The following is a 15,874-nucleotide window of genomic DNA, read 5'->3' as shown; positions in this document are numbered from 1 at the left end:
CGCCAACTTGGCGATTTTTTTATTTATTTATTTATTTATTTTTTTAAATCTGGTTTTAATTTGGCCATTGGTGGTAATATTTAGAGAGTAAGCTATTGAATCACATTAAAACTGCCAAAAATGAGAAATGACATTAAATTGGAGTAAAAGGAAGTCATGTGATGCACACATCAGCTCGTTTGACTTTGTCGTCTCTCACGTTGGCCATCAAAGTGCTCTTTAACTCGCGAGTAGGAAGGAAACAAGTGGTAATCACTAGACTCAAGCTCCGAACTGCCATCAAGAGCGGAGTGGTTCGTTGACTGTCATGTCCCACTCTGACGGTGGAATTCTGTGGCACTCGATACAGAAGTTAGGGCACAGTCGACAATAATGCACAGAAAAAGATGGCGATTATGCATAAAAATAGAGAACCTTTTTTTCCCTCCAACGATGTTAATTTTAATGAGAATAGACAGGGCTGTATGTTTGTAAAATTGACGGGAACCTTACTTTTGTATCGACATTCGTATCTACCAGTACAATATATATATATATATATATATATATATATATATATATATATATATATATATATATATATATATATATACAGTAATCTCCCGATTATCCGTGGAATTGGAAGGCACAAGTGCCGCGGATAATAAAAATCGCGGATAACCGCAAAAAGACTAAAATGGGGGACAAATCAGGTAAAAATTGTCCTATCTCAAATTCTTAACTGTATTGATGCATAACACTTTCTGCAAACAGTCAAAATATATATAGAGTACAGTACAAATGTTTGGTATTTTTGCACAACCGAACTTAACATCAATAACAAACAAGTGTATGTACGATGAAGAACGCACAAAAATAATAATAATAATAAAGTTAAATCAAATCAATCAATCAAGCAAAAACAACTGAGTGTAAATTTACAATTTTTCAAAAAAATAATAAAAAAAAAACAGCCCAACTGTTTTTTTTTTACAGTTGGGCTGTTTTTTTGTTTTTGTTTTTTTTACAGTTGGGCTGTTTTTTTTTATTATTATTATTATTCAATCAAGCAAAAACAACTGAGTGTAAATTTACAATTTTTCAAAAAAAAAAAAAACAGCCACTGGTATTCGGTTTTTACTGCGAAAATACATGTTCGTGATTGTTGATTGTTTCGCGGATAATCCGCCCCGCGGATAAACGGCTAGCGGATAATCGGGAGTCTACTGTATTTAACGGAAATTTCCTGCTGATCAAGATACAATCGATTGAACTCGAGTTGAATCTGCCACTTAAACTGTCGCAAACTCGAGGAGCGCGAGCGCGCGCATGGTTCGAAGGGGGCGTGTCTGACCGTATCGTCTGTCGGTGGCTTCCGTCCTCCTTCCGTCCCCCACGGAGCAGTAGCACCTGGGGGAGTAGCAGTTGCAGGTCCTCCTTCCGTCCTCCACGGTGAAGACGGTCTGGAAGGGCGCCTTGCCCTCGGCGGCGGCCTTCGTGGCGAACAACAGGGGCTCCGGGCCGCCCTGGAAGCGCCCGCGGACCGCGGTCCGCGCCAGCTCCCTCTCTGCAAAAGAAAGCGGTTCAGCTCCACGCCCCTCCAGGTGTCCTGCCACACATTTCAATAAGTAAGGATTCCTTTTTAGGACACTCGAGTTCTTTTCAGAAGGAACATTTTTTAACGAAACCATTTCTTATACTACTAATTAGATTTTTTTTAATGACAGACAACAGCACATAAGTTTTTTTTTTTTTTTTTTTTTAAAGACGAAATATCCCATACTGCTTAGAATTTTTTTTTTTTTTTTTTTCAATGACAGGCAACAGCAGAAGGATTTCTTTTTAAGATGAAATATCCCATGCTGCTTAGAAATATTTTTTTAATGACAGTCAACAGCAAAGACAGAAGTTTTTTTTCTTTTTTTTTAAGGCAAAATATCCTATGCTGCTTAGAATTTTTTTTTCTTTTTTTTTTTTTTTTAACGACAGACAGCAGCACAGAAGGAATTTCTTTCAGGACTTTTTTTTTAAGGATTTTTTTTTAAGATGAAATATCCCATGCTGCTTAGAAATTTTTTTTTAATGACAGGCAACAGCAAAGACAGAAGTTTTTTTTCTTTTTTTTTAAGGCAAAATATTCTATGCTGCTTAGAATTTTTTTTTTCTTTTTTTTTTAGCGACAGACAGCAGCACAGAAGGAATTTCTTTCAGGACAAAATATCCCATGCTACTTAGAAATATTTTTTTTTAATGACAGACAGCAGCACAGAAGGATTTTTTTTAAAGACGAAATATCCCATGCTGCTTAGAAATATATATTTTTTTAATGACAGATAGCAGCACAGAAGAAAATAAGATAAAATATCCTATGCTGCTTAGAAATATTTTTTTAAAGAGTCTAATGACCTTTCACCTTCAGAATTTTCGACTTTCTTAAAAAATATATGTGTCATGCACATAATGTAGTTCTGAACAATTTGATACCTTATTTATTTCCATTCGCAAAAAACTTTTCAAGTTTTCTTAAAAATGCGTAAACTTTCCCCATAGAGATTTATGTTAACAGCAGCTGTTTAAGCCTCTTTTTCTCAAGTGCCGGTTTCTCGTTTTGCGTGCGTGATATCTCACAAAGTTTCTTATATATTTCCGTAAAACTTTTCACGCATGTTTGTCTGGTTTATTTTTATGATCTAAACCTAAATTTGAACTAAAAATGAAAGATTATTATTTCAAATTTTCGCATAAAATTTTGGAAAATTTCGATACTAACGTAAAAAATTTCAAAAAAATAAGTAAATAAATTGGAAAAAATAAACAAATTTAGATACGCAAATACATTATTTCTTATACAGACATAAAGAAAATGATGTAATAATAAATTCCACTTTATAAAATTATGTAGTTCAACTTTATGTTTTGAATATTTACTTAAAGTTAAAATGTGAGATGCTCAATTGTTTAAATTATTTTTTTTTTCAAAAAATCTCTAATAACCAAAAATTAGCTAAGATAATTTTACAAGATGCAAAAGATTGAAACCTCAAACAAGGGAAGCAAATTTTTGCAAATTAAGTTCAATGTTGGCATGTTTCGCATAAAATAATTTATTTATTTTTTACCAAAATTAAACATAAAATATGCTAATATAAGGTAGAAAATAACATCTGATTAGCCAAAATATTTATATATTCGCAAGATGCAAAAAGAATGAAATTTCAAACACAAGAAGCAATTTTCAGCGAAATCTGGAGTTAAGCTTGAAGTTGGCATGTTTTTTCATAAAATAAATTTATTTATTTTTTTACTGCAATTAAACATAAAATATGCTAATCTGAGGTAGCATATGCGAAAATACCATTTGATTAGCCAAAATATTTAAATCTTTGCAGGATGCAAAAAGATTGAAATTTCAAACACAACAGCAATTTTACGCGAAATCCGAGCAAGTTCAATGTTGTCATGGTTTCGAAAATAATTCCTTTATAAAATATTGAAATTAAACAAAAAATAAACTATTCTGAGGTACCGTATGTCAAAATAGCTTCCGATTGTAAAAAACTTCAAAATATTTACAAGATGCAAAAGGATTGAAATCCCAAACACGGAAGCAATTTTTCGCGATGTTGCAAATCGAACATATGTTCAGAAAATTACATTGTGGAAATACTTTTTAAAAACTCTTAAGCACAATCCGATGATTTTTGGTGGAATTTAAGCACTTAGAAATTTTTCCAATTACTTAAAACTTTTTCAAGGTTTTCAAGCTCTTGAAAATAAACTTTTTTGTCAAGGTTTTTCATGGTCGTAAGAACCCTGAATAATAGGATAGATATCGTTTATTCAAATAATTTTTTCCAGACTTTTTTTGTATTTTGTTAGAACAATTAACACTTTCCATTCAAACCCCCCAACAATGATATATATCTCATTTTGACATAAACAACAAACAAGAAATTGTTGTTCATATCAAAATGATTACGTTACGTATGTATTTGCGTATGTGTGTATGTATCTCGCATAACTCAAAAACGGTTCGTCCTAGAAAATTTAAATTTGGTACGTAAACTCCTAGTGGGGTCTAGTTGTGCACCTTCCCCTTTTGGTTGCATTCGGATTTTCCTAAGGGAGTCTTTTACACCTTTTTTGAAGGGAAATCATTGTTAATTTCAATGCTGACTTAAGTGGTGTTATAATTTGGCAAATTTTTGGCGATATATCGCCACGTTTTTTGCCACCAAGTTTTGTCGCCAACTTGACGAAAAATTTGGCGATTTTTTTTTTAATATGGTTTTAATTCGGCCAATGTTGGTGATGTTTAAAGAGTTAACCACCGAATCACATTAAAATTGCCAATAATGGGGAAATAAGTCTGTGTAAAACTTTTTTTTTTTTTTTGCTTCGGTTCGCAAGAAACTAGGGGTGAAAATATTTAGTGTTTCCTTGCTTACGCCAAGGCGCTATTATCATTAAATTGGCGTAAAAGGAAGTCATGTGATGCACACATCAGTTCGTCGCAAAATGCTGTCCACAAATCATGTTACGCTTTGGATGGCGCAGAAGGTTCGCAAAATTGCGAGTTTGCGACAACCGCAGAGAGCTAAAGCACTAAGTACCACAAAGTATCACAGTAAGCCATAACTCCCCCACCGTGTCAGAAAGTCAGTTAGCCTCACCCGTCCTTGTGTCAAAAAATGTCATAATTATCCTTACCACTGCTCATGTGTAGCAAAGTGTCACAATTAGCCTTACCCATCCCACTGTAACCACAAAGTGTCACTTGTCAGTTTGGTCTTCGGGCCTCCCCTCCCCTATAAAATTTTACCACTCTGATACCAAACCGGGCTTCCTCAAGGGAGGGGCTCCTTGTTTCCGACTAGGCTGACATGACCTCTCGTCGGCCCTGGTGACAAGGAGGAGGGAGGTGTCAACAAGAGGTGTGACATCCCGCTTTTTTTTGTAAAAATATGCTTATAATAAACAGTGTGATATGTGACAAAGGGGGATTGGCTAATTGTGACACTTTGCGATGCACTTTTAGGGATAAGACTAATTGTGACATTTTGGGACACACGATTAGGGAGCAAGGCTAAATCTAACGCTTTGTGACACAGGGGAGGGGGTAGTAAAAGCTGACATTTTGTGACGCAGGAAAAGTTTGTAAGACTATATTTGTGATACTTTGTGAAACAAGCTCAGGGGTAAGACTGTCGGATACTTTGGGACACGGGGGATAGTGCTAACTGTAACACATTGTGACACAGGTGGATGGGTTAAGACTAACTGTGATACTTTGTGACACAGAAAGGGTAAGGATGCTGTGACACAAGGAGAGAGAGTACGGCTAACTGTAACACATTATGACACTTTTGGATGGGTTAAGACTAACTGTGATACTTTGTGACAAAGAAAGGGCAAGGATGTTGTGACACAAGGAGAGGGAGTACGGCTAACTGTAACACATTGTGACACTTTTGGATGGGTTAAGACTAACTGCAATACTTTGTGACACAAGAAGGGCAAAGATGCTGTGACACAAGGAGAGGGAGTACGACTAATTGTAACACATTGTGATACTTTTGGATGGATTAAGACTAACTGTGATATTTTGTGACAGAGGAAGGGCAAGGATGCTGTGACACAAGAAGGGGAGTACGGCTAACTGTAACATATTGTGACACTTTTGGATGGATTAAGACTAACTGTGATTTTTTGTGCAGAAGAAGGGCGGTCAGATATTTTGGAAAAAAACGTGACATCGTTTATGACCATCCCTAAAATGAAAGACAGAAAAGGAGAAAACGAGTGTTTTACGTTTCTTTCTCCGGCAGTAGCAGTAGACGATGGCGATGACGAAGACGACGATGAGGACGACGTTGATGACGATGGCGACGATCCAGGCCACCGACAGCCCCGCCTCCTCCTTCGCCTCCGCACCGTCCTCCTCCTCCAGGAGCCTCTGCCACAAAAATGGTCAGATTTATTGTTTATTTATTGAATCATATTTATATCATTATTGTTCGTTGATGGGCGATTCTCGAAAACATGTCCCGTGCGTAACGCTAAGTTTTTTGTGTTTTCCAGCTAACCAAAGTCTTCAAAAAATAATGCTGTAGGGGAATAATATGCTTTAATGCTTTAATGTATACTATCAAAGCATAACAGCTAATCCCATATTTAATCCATTGTTACTTGAATAAAATTAAAAACTTAGCGTTACTGAAGGGACAATTTTTCCGAGAATCGCCCTGAAGCTCATTGGAAGACACCGTGTGGTACTCACCCTGGAGGGCATGAAGACGGAACTGGCTTTCCAGGGCCGGTTGTCCTCGTACCGGATATCCGCCCGCCCGCTGCCGATATCCCGGGCCAGGTTCTCCGCAGTCCTCTCCAGCTCCTCGCTCACCCCCGTTATCACGGCATCCACCACAACACTCCCTATAGGAGGACAGAAAACACTTCACACACACATACTTGAAAATAACTGATACATTTACAAATACAAATACAAAAGTGGCGACCAGCAACAGGCTCTGGGCCCAGCTAGACTGGTCCTAGTCTGTTTACAATCCCCAGTGAAGATCAATGGCCCTCTTAAAACTATCTACTCCCTTGCTCATGACCACCTCTTCCGGTAAGCTGTTCCACTACCCTGCTAAAATAATAATTTTTCCTAATATCCATGTTAACCTGAGATTTAAATAGCTTGAGACAATGACCCCTTGTCCTGTCAACTATTAAAAATATCAGTAAAAACTAGCGATCGAAACATACCGTGTGTTGCATTATACTTTGGACAACCGTACATTTTCAGGCGGACAACCTTTCAAAATTAGTTACAACGTTCCTCAACAGATGTCGCTGCAGGTATTTTGTTGAGGCTGCAGGTGTGTATGTCTAAAAATGTACTGTTTTTCCAAGCATATTGCAAATAAACAGTGTATTTCTGTCTCTGCCTGTTCGGTTTTGATTAATTCTTCGAATACGCCGGTCATTTTGGCGATCTTACGGACTGCGTTTTTTTTATACCTCTAAAAGTACCTGCAGCGCCATCTGTTGAGGAACAGATGCGTCAAGCATATTTATACCAAAAATCATTAACAAAGATCCGCGGGGGGCTGTTACAGCCCCCCGGGAAGGTATGATTTGGGGGATAGAAACAAGGGGGGAGGGGGGGTCAAATGGCACAAAAAGCACATAAGTAGAGCACAAGGAATTTGTGTGCGAAAGTTCAGCTCGACCCCTCTTTTCGTCTGGGCTGTAGCCCTGTCAAAGAACACGAAAAGGTTTTTGAGTAGCAATATTCGAACTTAAATTCCTCCTCCCCTTGATGGTCCTGGGGACTGTATTTTGGTATACTTCGTCAGGGGTCACAAGAGATGGAGTACACCAAAATTCAACTCCGGGGATCTTCATAGGGCTAAGATACAGAGGTGTGAAAATCCCAACATGTTCTGTCGTGAAAACTGTTCTTAATTGCGTAGTTAATTTCTTTCCTCTTTCTTGGCGGTGGATATTTGGCTTCGTTGGTGACTGACACTTGGTTTTCTTTGCAGTAGGCATTTGGTTTTCTTGGCTCCCGCGTCCCGTGATACTAGGAACAAGGTCGGATCCAAAACTGTCTTGGGCGGTCATTCCAAGCTCGTCAGCTTGCGAGATCGAGATTCTCGCTCACGTGATTGGTTGTGACGTAGAAAAGTCGCAAAGTAGCATTCCAATCTAATCGAACTTAGCCGCAAGATAAGTTCGAGTAGATTAGAATGCTACTTTGCGACTTTTCTACGTCACAACCAATCACGTGAGCGAGGATCTCGATCTCGCAAGCTGACGAGCTTGGAATGACAGCCTTGGAACCAAAATGTCGGACAGGTCGGCCTGTCCTCTTGAAGGGGCTCTAAGTGCTCACCTTCGGACGCGGTGACGTTGTGCCAGCGGACGGTCGGATATCGCCTCCCGAAGAGGTTGAGGAAGAAGATGCGGAATCGCTCCTCGTCCTTCTTAACCCGCCGGAACTCGCCGTCGAACACGATGCGCACGCTGCGGAACTCGGAGGACTGCACCAGGGGCATCTCGAACGTCTCCAGGACGTCCACGTCGAACGGACCTGAAATCCAGGACAGAGATCCGTCAGAAGAAGCGCGGATTATCCGCGGTGACAAACGATACTGGCGCGTAAAATAACTGAAACAAGCACCCAGACTGTCAAAATCTATTAGGATATTTTTACGCATTCTAGGAATTTTGAACATTGGCTTTGAATTTTTATCTACACATTGTAATGTTTTCATATAATATCATAAGGAAAATATAAAGTAATAACATTTCATATATCAATTTTATTCAAACTGAATCCAATATCGGCATCCATATTAACAACTAAAATACAACGGACCTTATTCCCGTTTTGGCAACGGTCGCATCAGCTGTCGGTCTGCGGGTATTTTGACCAACTACGCAGTGCCAGTAGTACTAAAAAAAAAAACTCGTTTTATTTAATTACTAGTGATACACGCACGACTTTGGGCGTAATAGAAAAATGAAAAGGTCTTTTGGTTCGCCTGTATATTTACAAATAATGTATGGAGAATTTTCTCGCCAGTTGGCTTGTACCCATCTTACGGTTTCACGTTATGATCATTTCGTATCTCGCCCATTGGCTTGTGCCCATGTTACGGTTCCACGTTATGATCATTTCGTCATTGACTCGTCCATCTTATGATATTTTTTTTCTTAAAATAGGAATAGAAAAAGAACCACATCGAATTTTCGAAACATCGCTTCGAGGGGCACACCCCCATGCTACATACTAACTTTGTGCCAAATTTCATGAAAATCGGCCGAACGGTCTAGGCGCTATGCGCGTGACAGACATCCTACAGACATCTAGACATCCTCCGGACAGAGAGACTTTCAGCTTTATTATTAGTAAAGAAAAAGACGAACACATATTTAAACAGCCAAAAGTGTCGTAGTAAGTTAGCACGACTCTCCCTTCTGACAATCCAAGCAAAATTTCGTAATCCATAAAAGTGGATGATTTTAAATCCTAAATTTAAGAGAAGCAGTACATTTTATCATTGTAGGTCTATTTTTCGTCATTAGCCGGCACAATGAGCTTTAAGATGAGGGGTAAAGCATGTAATAGGGAAGTTTTCGATTTTTCAATTTTATTTTTATATGATAGAGTAACATGTATGAACATCATAGGTGAAAAAATGTTTGCGATACGATAAGTAGTTTTTTTTTAATTAATTTTTAAACTTCAAGCGCCTGTGACGTCAGATGGCACAGGAAGTGACGTCATGCGCTCTTCCGGTAGGGGAGAAGCCGAAGGTCACGCATTCGACTTCGAAGACGAAACGTAAAAGGCTTTCTCCCGCATTTAACTCCTCGCGTTTCTGGAACATTAAACCTCTCATCCTCTCGAAGATATTCGAATATCTCATTGATGTTACTTGAGGAAGATTATTTAGATTGTGCTTTAACGAATCCGGTCTCCATAGTGTGTTCAAAAGGATTATTGAATTTCTAAAAAAATAAAAATAACAGCGCGCTCAAAATGTCCCTAGGGATCTTCGGCGGAAGGCTGCCCATTCGCGCCCTGTGACGTAGGCTCGTGACGTTTCAGAAGAACACACTTTTGAAAAAAGATTTTCAAAAATTCATTAAAAATCAACCACGGTGTTTTAAAATTCGGCGATGGTGAATTTTTTAGTTTTGAGGGTCAATTAACAATATCCAATAGCCAAAATATGAACATTTAATAGGTTGCAACTTCCCTATTAGATAATCGAATAAGGAAGATCTCGCGAATCGACATAAAAACAGACTACAGAAATAATATACACAATAACAATATACATGTATACGGTGTTATACTCACCGATAGTGCAGGCCAGATGGTCGTATCGTGCGGTCTGCAGTGCGCGTAGTCTGACGCTCAGGACGTACGAGTATCCCCAATGCGTAAGCACGACGTCTTGGAAGAGCAGCTCGTTTGCGCCCCCTTCCAGCCGGCGGGTCGTATTGCCCAGCAGACGACCGGGGTACACTCCCTCGGGGTACAGCAGCCCGATAGAACCCTCCCACGTGTATCTCTGCAAAGCACAACGCGTGGCATTTACCGGAGGTACATATAGTACAGTGAAATGCAAATTCAGTTTGTTGAGACGAAAGATTCGTTATACAGTGAATTTTCGTTAAAACGAAATTCGAGGTGTCACAAATATCGTTCGTTGTGACGGGAGTTTCGTTGTACAGTGAATTCCCTTAAGAACGAACTTTAAAAGATTGCAAACTTCGTTCGTTGCGGCTGGAATTTCGTTACGAAAAAAAGTCTCGCTTAGAACGAAATTCCAGGAGCCACAAATTTCGTTCGTTGTGACGGGAGTTTCGTTGCACAGTGAAATTCCCTTAAGAACGAACTTTAAAAGACTGCAAACTTCGTTCGTTGCGACTGGAATTTCGTTGCAAATGAAATCTCGCTAGAACAAATTCGAGGTACCACAATTTTTTTCGTTGTAATGAAAATTTCGTTGCACGCTGATGTTTTGTTACAACGAAATTCGAGAGACCGCCAATTTTAATCTCTGAAAAAGGAATTCCGTTGTTATAGAATACAAGCAGCGTTAAGACAAGTAAAGTTAAGTTTAAAAAGTGATTTTTATACTTTTCGCGGAATGAGTTTAGAAAAAATATTGAAACCAGGAAAAAATACAAAGTCAAATTTTTTTCGAAGTTGAAAAAAAAAATTACTATTTTTACTACTGTTTTTTTTTTTCTATTATCATTTAAATAAGATTTTCTATCTGGATACAAAAAATATTTCTGTGACGCAATTAGCACGAGGTCTGTGGGGTAAAAAAAGGGCTAAAATTTTCCAAAAATCACACAAAGTGTTAAATAAGAATTTTTTTTAATTAAGTTATCAAAAATGGAGCTTCGAGATGCAGAACTTGCACCTGTATATCAAATTCTCTCCCTAGACTTTACCGTTTACCCGGAAAGTATGCATACAAATACACACACACACATAAACAATCATTTTACTGTAATACATGTACAAATAGATGTTTTGTACATGTATTACAATAAAATAATTGTGTGTATTTATATTTTGCATTGTTTGTTGTTATATGTTGCTTGTTTGAGCCAAGTACACGCTGAGCAAAGTGAAAGAATCATTTCGTTTACTTATTCAGTCAGTTATTAAATCACTTACATACTCATTTATTAATTAATGATTTTACATTTCCTCGTTTACTAATTCAACCATGCATTCATTCATTTGCTTAATTCTATATTCATTCATTGCACTTATTTATTAATTTTATCATACATAAATTTACTTATGTATTTATTTATTCGTGCATTGTTTCGTTATTTATCTTTTTTTAATAATCACATAGAAAATATTTCAATGGAAAATATTGTATTTTTCGCTTTTTGCGCCTTGTATTTTTAAAACAACAATTTTCCAATTTTTTTCTTTCGTTTTTGGATTTATAAGTTTACTATAAGTTTTATAAATATTTTTGCTCACCAAGCAACCACCTCAATTCGAAAAGCTTCCCGCCAAACTAGATAAACAATTTAAAGGATCTATCCATATTTCTGAGGAGTTGAAGGTGGGAGGAGGATCTAACGGAAGTAGGTGTGATGGAAGAGGAGAACAGGGAGGATGATAGTTTGGCAGGTACTTGGCAGGCAAACTATCATGACTTTTTAAGGCGGAGGGTTTTGGTATTCAGGATGAAGGCTTTCTTTTTTGTGGGAAAGAGTTAAGGGTTTTCTTGGCGGGGACATTTTTACAATAGGGATGATTTTTTGCTGAGATTGAGGTTACTGTTACGGCCGATGGTATCGCTCCGAAAGCTGGGAGGCAACTGGTTGCGCTGTAAAGCCAACAACCGCAACCACCGTCGCTGTCAAGCGGAGCGAGCTGCAGGGTGCGCATGCGTCACCATAATGTGAGGCTCATTACGTTTGGATTCTAGAATTTGGGACCCAGTGACAATTTTTAAATAAAGGAAAATTCGGTTTTTAAGGTTTCGTATTATCGAGAGTTGACTGCAGTTAATTTTTTTTCCTTCCATTTACTGACGGTGTCTGTGAAGTGCAGCACTTGGCGCATGCGTGACTCACCGACAGGTAGCTCCTGTGTGCTGGCGCATCTTCGGTGACATCATAGATGACGACTCCGGCCGCAGGTGACAGCGTCTCGTTCTCTCGGGGGCTGATGGGAAGGCTACGACCCGAAGGCCGTAGGACCAGCGGCCTCTCGGGCTCCGACCTCCTAGACCTGAAGGGAACGAAAAAAGGTTACGGGAATTTCAAAAGTGGTGACTATGGAAGAATATTGTTAAAAATATTGTAAATGCAGTAGCACGTCAAGATTCCGAACGTCCAAAGTCTGAACACATTCCCATGTATAGTAGAACGTCGAGAATCCGAGCGTCTAAACATTGAACACATTCCCATACATAGTAAAACGTCGAGAATCCGAGCGTATAAACTTTGAACACATTCCCATACATAGTAGAACGTCGAGAATCCGAACGTCTTAACTCCGAACACATTCCCATACATAGTAGAACGTCGAGAATCCGAACGTCTAAACTCCGAACACATTCCCATACATAGTAGAACGTCGAGAATCCGAGCGTCTAAACTTTAAACACATTCTCATATATAGTAGAACGTCGAGAATCCGAACGTCTGATCTCCGAACACGTTCCCATACATTGCAGAACGTCGAGAATCCGAACGTCTAAACTCCGAACACATTCCCATATATAGTAGAACGTCAAGATTCCGAACGTCTAAACTCGAACACGTTCCCATATATAGTAGAACGTCGAGAATCCGAACGTCTGAACTCCGAACACGTTCCCATACATTGTAGAACGTCGAGAATCGAAACGTCTAAACTCCGAACACGTTCCCATATATAGTAGAACGTCAAGATTCCGAACGTCTAAACTCGAACACGTTCCCATATATAGTAGAACGTCGAGAATCCGAACGTCTGATCTCCGAACACGTTCCCATACATTGTAGAACGTCGAGAATCCGAACGTCTAAACTCCGAACACATTCCCATATATAGAAGAACGTCAAGATTCCGAACGTCTAAACTCGAACACATTCCCATATATAGTAGAACGTCGAGAATCCGAACGTCTGAACTCCGAACACATTCATATACATAGTAGAACGTCGAGAATCGGAACGTCTAAACTCCGAACACATTCCCATACATAGTAGAACGTCGGGAATCCGAGCGTCTAAACTTTAAACACATTCTCATATATAGTAGAAAGTCAAGAATCCGAACGTCTGAACTCCGAACACGTTCCCATACATTGTAGAACTTCGAGAATCCGAACGTCTAAACTCCGAACACATTCCCATACACAGTAGAACGTCGAGAATCCGAGCGTCTAAACTTTAAACACATTCTCATATATAGTAGAAAGTCAAGAATCCGATCGTCTGAACTCCGAACACGTTCCCATACATTGTAGAACGTCGAGAATCCGAACGTCTAAACTCCGAACACGTTCCCATATATAGTAGAACGTCAAGATTCCGAACGTCTAAACTCGAACACGTTCCCATATATAGTAGAACGTCGAGAAACGGAACGTCAAAATTCCGAATCGTTAAGAATCAGAACGTCAAGAATCAAAAACATCAGAATTCCTAACACGCTTCCATAAAGTTTTAGCAAACTCTCATTTGCTGAGGAGTAGTTTGCATTGCTGACAATGAATAATTGCACACAATGATTAAAGAAATGACACTAATAAGGGGGGGGGGGAACATGTGGACAAGATAGGTTTTACTAAGATAACTTCAAGTTAAAAATCTTGAGCAATTTTTAAATGATTTCAGTATCAGTCATAAATTTCATGTGTGTACTTACTATTTTCCTATCGAAAATGAATTCCAAACCTCTGTTGACCCAATTTTTTTCATACTTAGACAATTAAATAAAAAGTTAAAGTCTTATTTCATTTATTTATATTTTCGAAATATGAACTTGACCCAAAGATATCAAGTTGGTACATGAAAGAATAAACCATTATATTGACTTGATCTTTATCTTTACTAATAATGAAGCTGAAAGTCTCTCTGTCCGGAGGATGTCTGGATCTCTGTGACGCGCATAGTGCCTAGACCGTTCGGCCGATTTTCATGAAATTTGGAACAAAGTTAGTTTGTAGCATGAGGGTGTGTACCTCGAAGCAATTTTTCGAAAATTCGATTTTTTTATTTTTTATTCCAATTTTAAGAACGTTTTACCGAGCAAATTAACACAACGTGAAAGAGTAAATTACGAAATTATCATAACGTGGAACCGTAACATTGGCGAGTAAATGAAGATAGCAAATTGGCGACAAATTCGTCATCCATTATCTGTAAATATACAAGCGAACTAAATAACCTTTTAATTTTCAACTACGTGCAAAGCCGTGCGGGTACCACTAGTAAGCAATATTAAAAAAAAGCTTTAAGGTTGTTTTTAAGGAAGAGTCTCATGTAAGGTGTTTTTAGTATCAATCCGAGCTAGGTGATAAACGGCATTGATAGTACGCTTAAATATTTCAAGAGGGTTGTCGTTCCGTTGAGGTTTTTTCTTGGCAATTTTCAAGCATTTCTGGGGGGGGGGACACTTAAAAACGTGAGTTTAATCATCACGCGCACCAACCCTACCCAAAGAACGTCGTTATGTTAACTCAGAAACGGTTAAAAAACAGCTTCAAATACAGACGACTCCTTCTTAGGTAAAATCAGCTTGCTGTTTCAAGGAAGATAAAAATGTAGTCGATCTCGGTTGTAACGATCCCTGTTTTAATGAGAACTCGGATTTAGCGAGGAATTTAAACAAGATTTGGTTGTTATATTGTCCGTTTTTCAAGAGAATGCACTTCGCACCGCCTCCTCGAATGAATAGTTTCATTTGACGCGGGGGTGATCGTTACGCAATTCATGCGCTACTAAAGGTGACAACTAGACAGCAAGACAGACTTAATTTGAGCTTGCTTTTCAATGCGCAAAAATGTCTTAGTGTCCTTTACACCACTGGCTTCGCTTGTCTGTTGTCATTTTAGTTAGTCTTACGTTTCAAAAACTGCTGCTTTTACAACAAAATTCTATGATCCGAATATACCATCTGCCGAAAGCAGCGGAATAGAATCATCGGATACCACGTGACAAGGGAGGAGTCAAGTGTCTTCTTGTAGAAAACAGACAATACAATGTTAAATCTATGGGAACATACTTCGCTTTTAACGAGTAAGCTCCGCTTAAAACGAGCAAAATTTTTGCAATTTATAAAATTTCTGTTCATTTCCACCTCAGAGAAGATTATCCTACATTTGGAAAAATTAGACTAGCATTTTAAATTCGACCGAAAATTAGAGGCAAGACATTAACCCGGAGAACAAGTGATGACGCCCCCCCCACCTTTTTGAGCAATCACGATTGCTTATTGTTTTCATTTGACTGTTTTTGACGTTCCTTTGATTTTTCGCACCGCCACCCTCCGCAGCATCACCGTCGACGGGCTCCTCACGATGCTGCTCCTATAGCGAAAGCCGTCTCCAGGTTGCGTCAAAATCCTACACTTACACGCATACATACACGCACGTACACACATATACATATATAAACCTACACACACATACATACACCTACCTACACACATATACATATATACACCTACACACACATACATACACCTACACACATACACAAACACATACACACGCATACACACACACACCTACACACTCACATCCGCACAACTACCCACACACTCATACCTGCACACAGACACAAACACATATGCCTACACACACATACACATAACCCCCACACACACCTACACACT

The 15,874-nt window shown here is 38.7% G+C and overlaps 1 protein-coding gene across 1 annotated transcript in view; it reads right to left on the bottom strand.

Moving 5' to 3' along the window:
* The window catches only part of LOC129233047 (uncharacterized), a 31,162-nt gene extending 23,117 nt beyond the window's left edge, over window positions 1-8,045 (bottom strand). Inside the window, exons 1-4 of the mRNA XM_054867129.1 lie at window positions 7,883-8,045; window positions 6,260-6,414; window positions 5,791-5,935; window positions 1,334-1,546 (exon numbers count right to left, since the gene is read on the bottom strand). Of these exons, the coding sequence (XP_054723104.1) occupies window positions 1,334-1,546; window positions 5,791-5,935; window positions 6,260-6,414; window positions 7,883-8,045 (676 nt within the window). The remainder of the gene's footprint in view (window positions 1-1,333; window positions 1,547-5,790; window positions 5,936-6,259; window positions 6,415-7,882) is intronic.
* Window positions 8,046-15,874: the final 7,829 nt, after the last annotated feature.

This window comes from Uloborus diversus, unplaced genomic scaffold, assembly GCF_026930045.1.
Source record: "Uloborus diversus isolate 005 unplaced genomic scaffold, Udiv.v.3.1 scaffold_15, whole genome shotgun sequence".
Taxonomy (NCBI): Eukaryota; Metazoa; Arthropoda; class Arachnida; order Araneae; family Uloboridae; genus Uloborus; species Uloborus diversus.
This window is presented reverse-complemented; position numbering and strand designations above follow the sequence as displayed.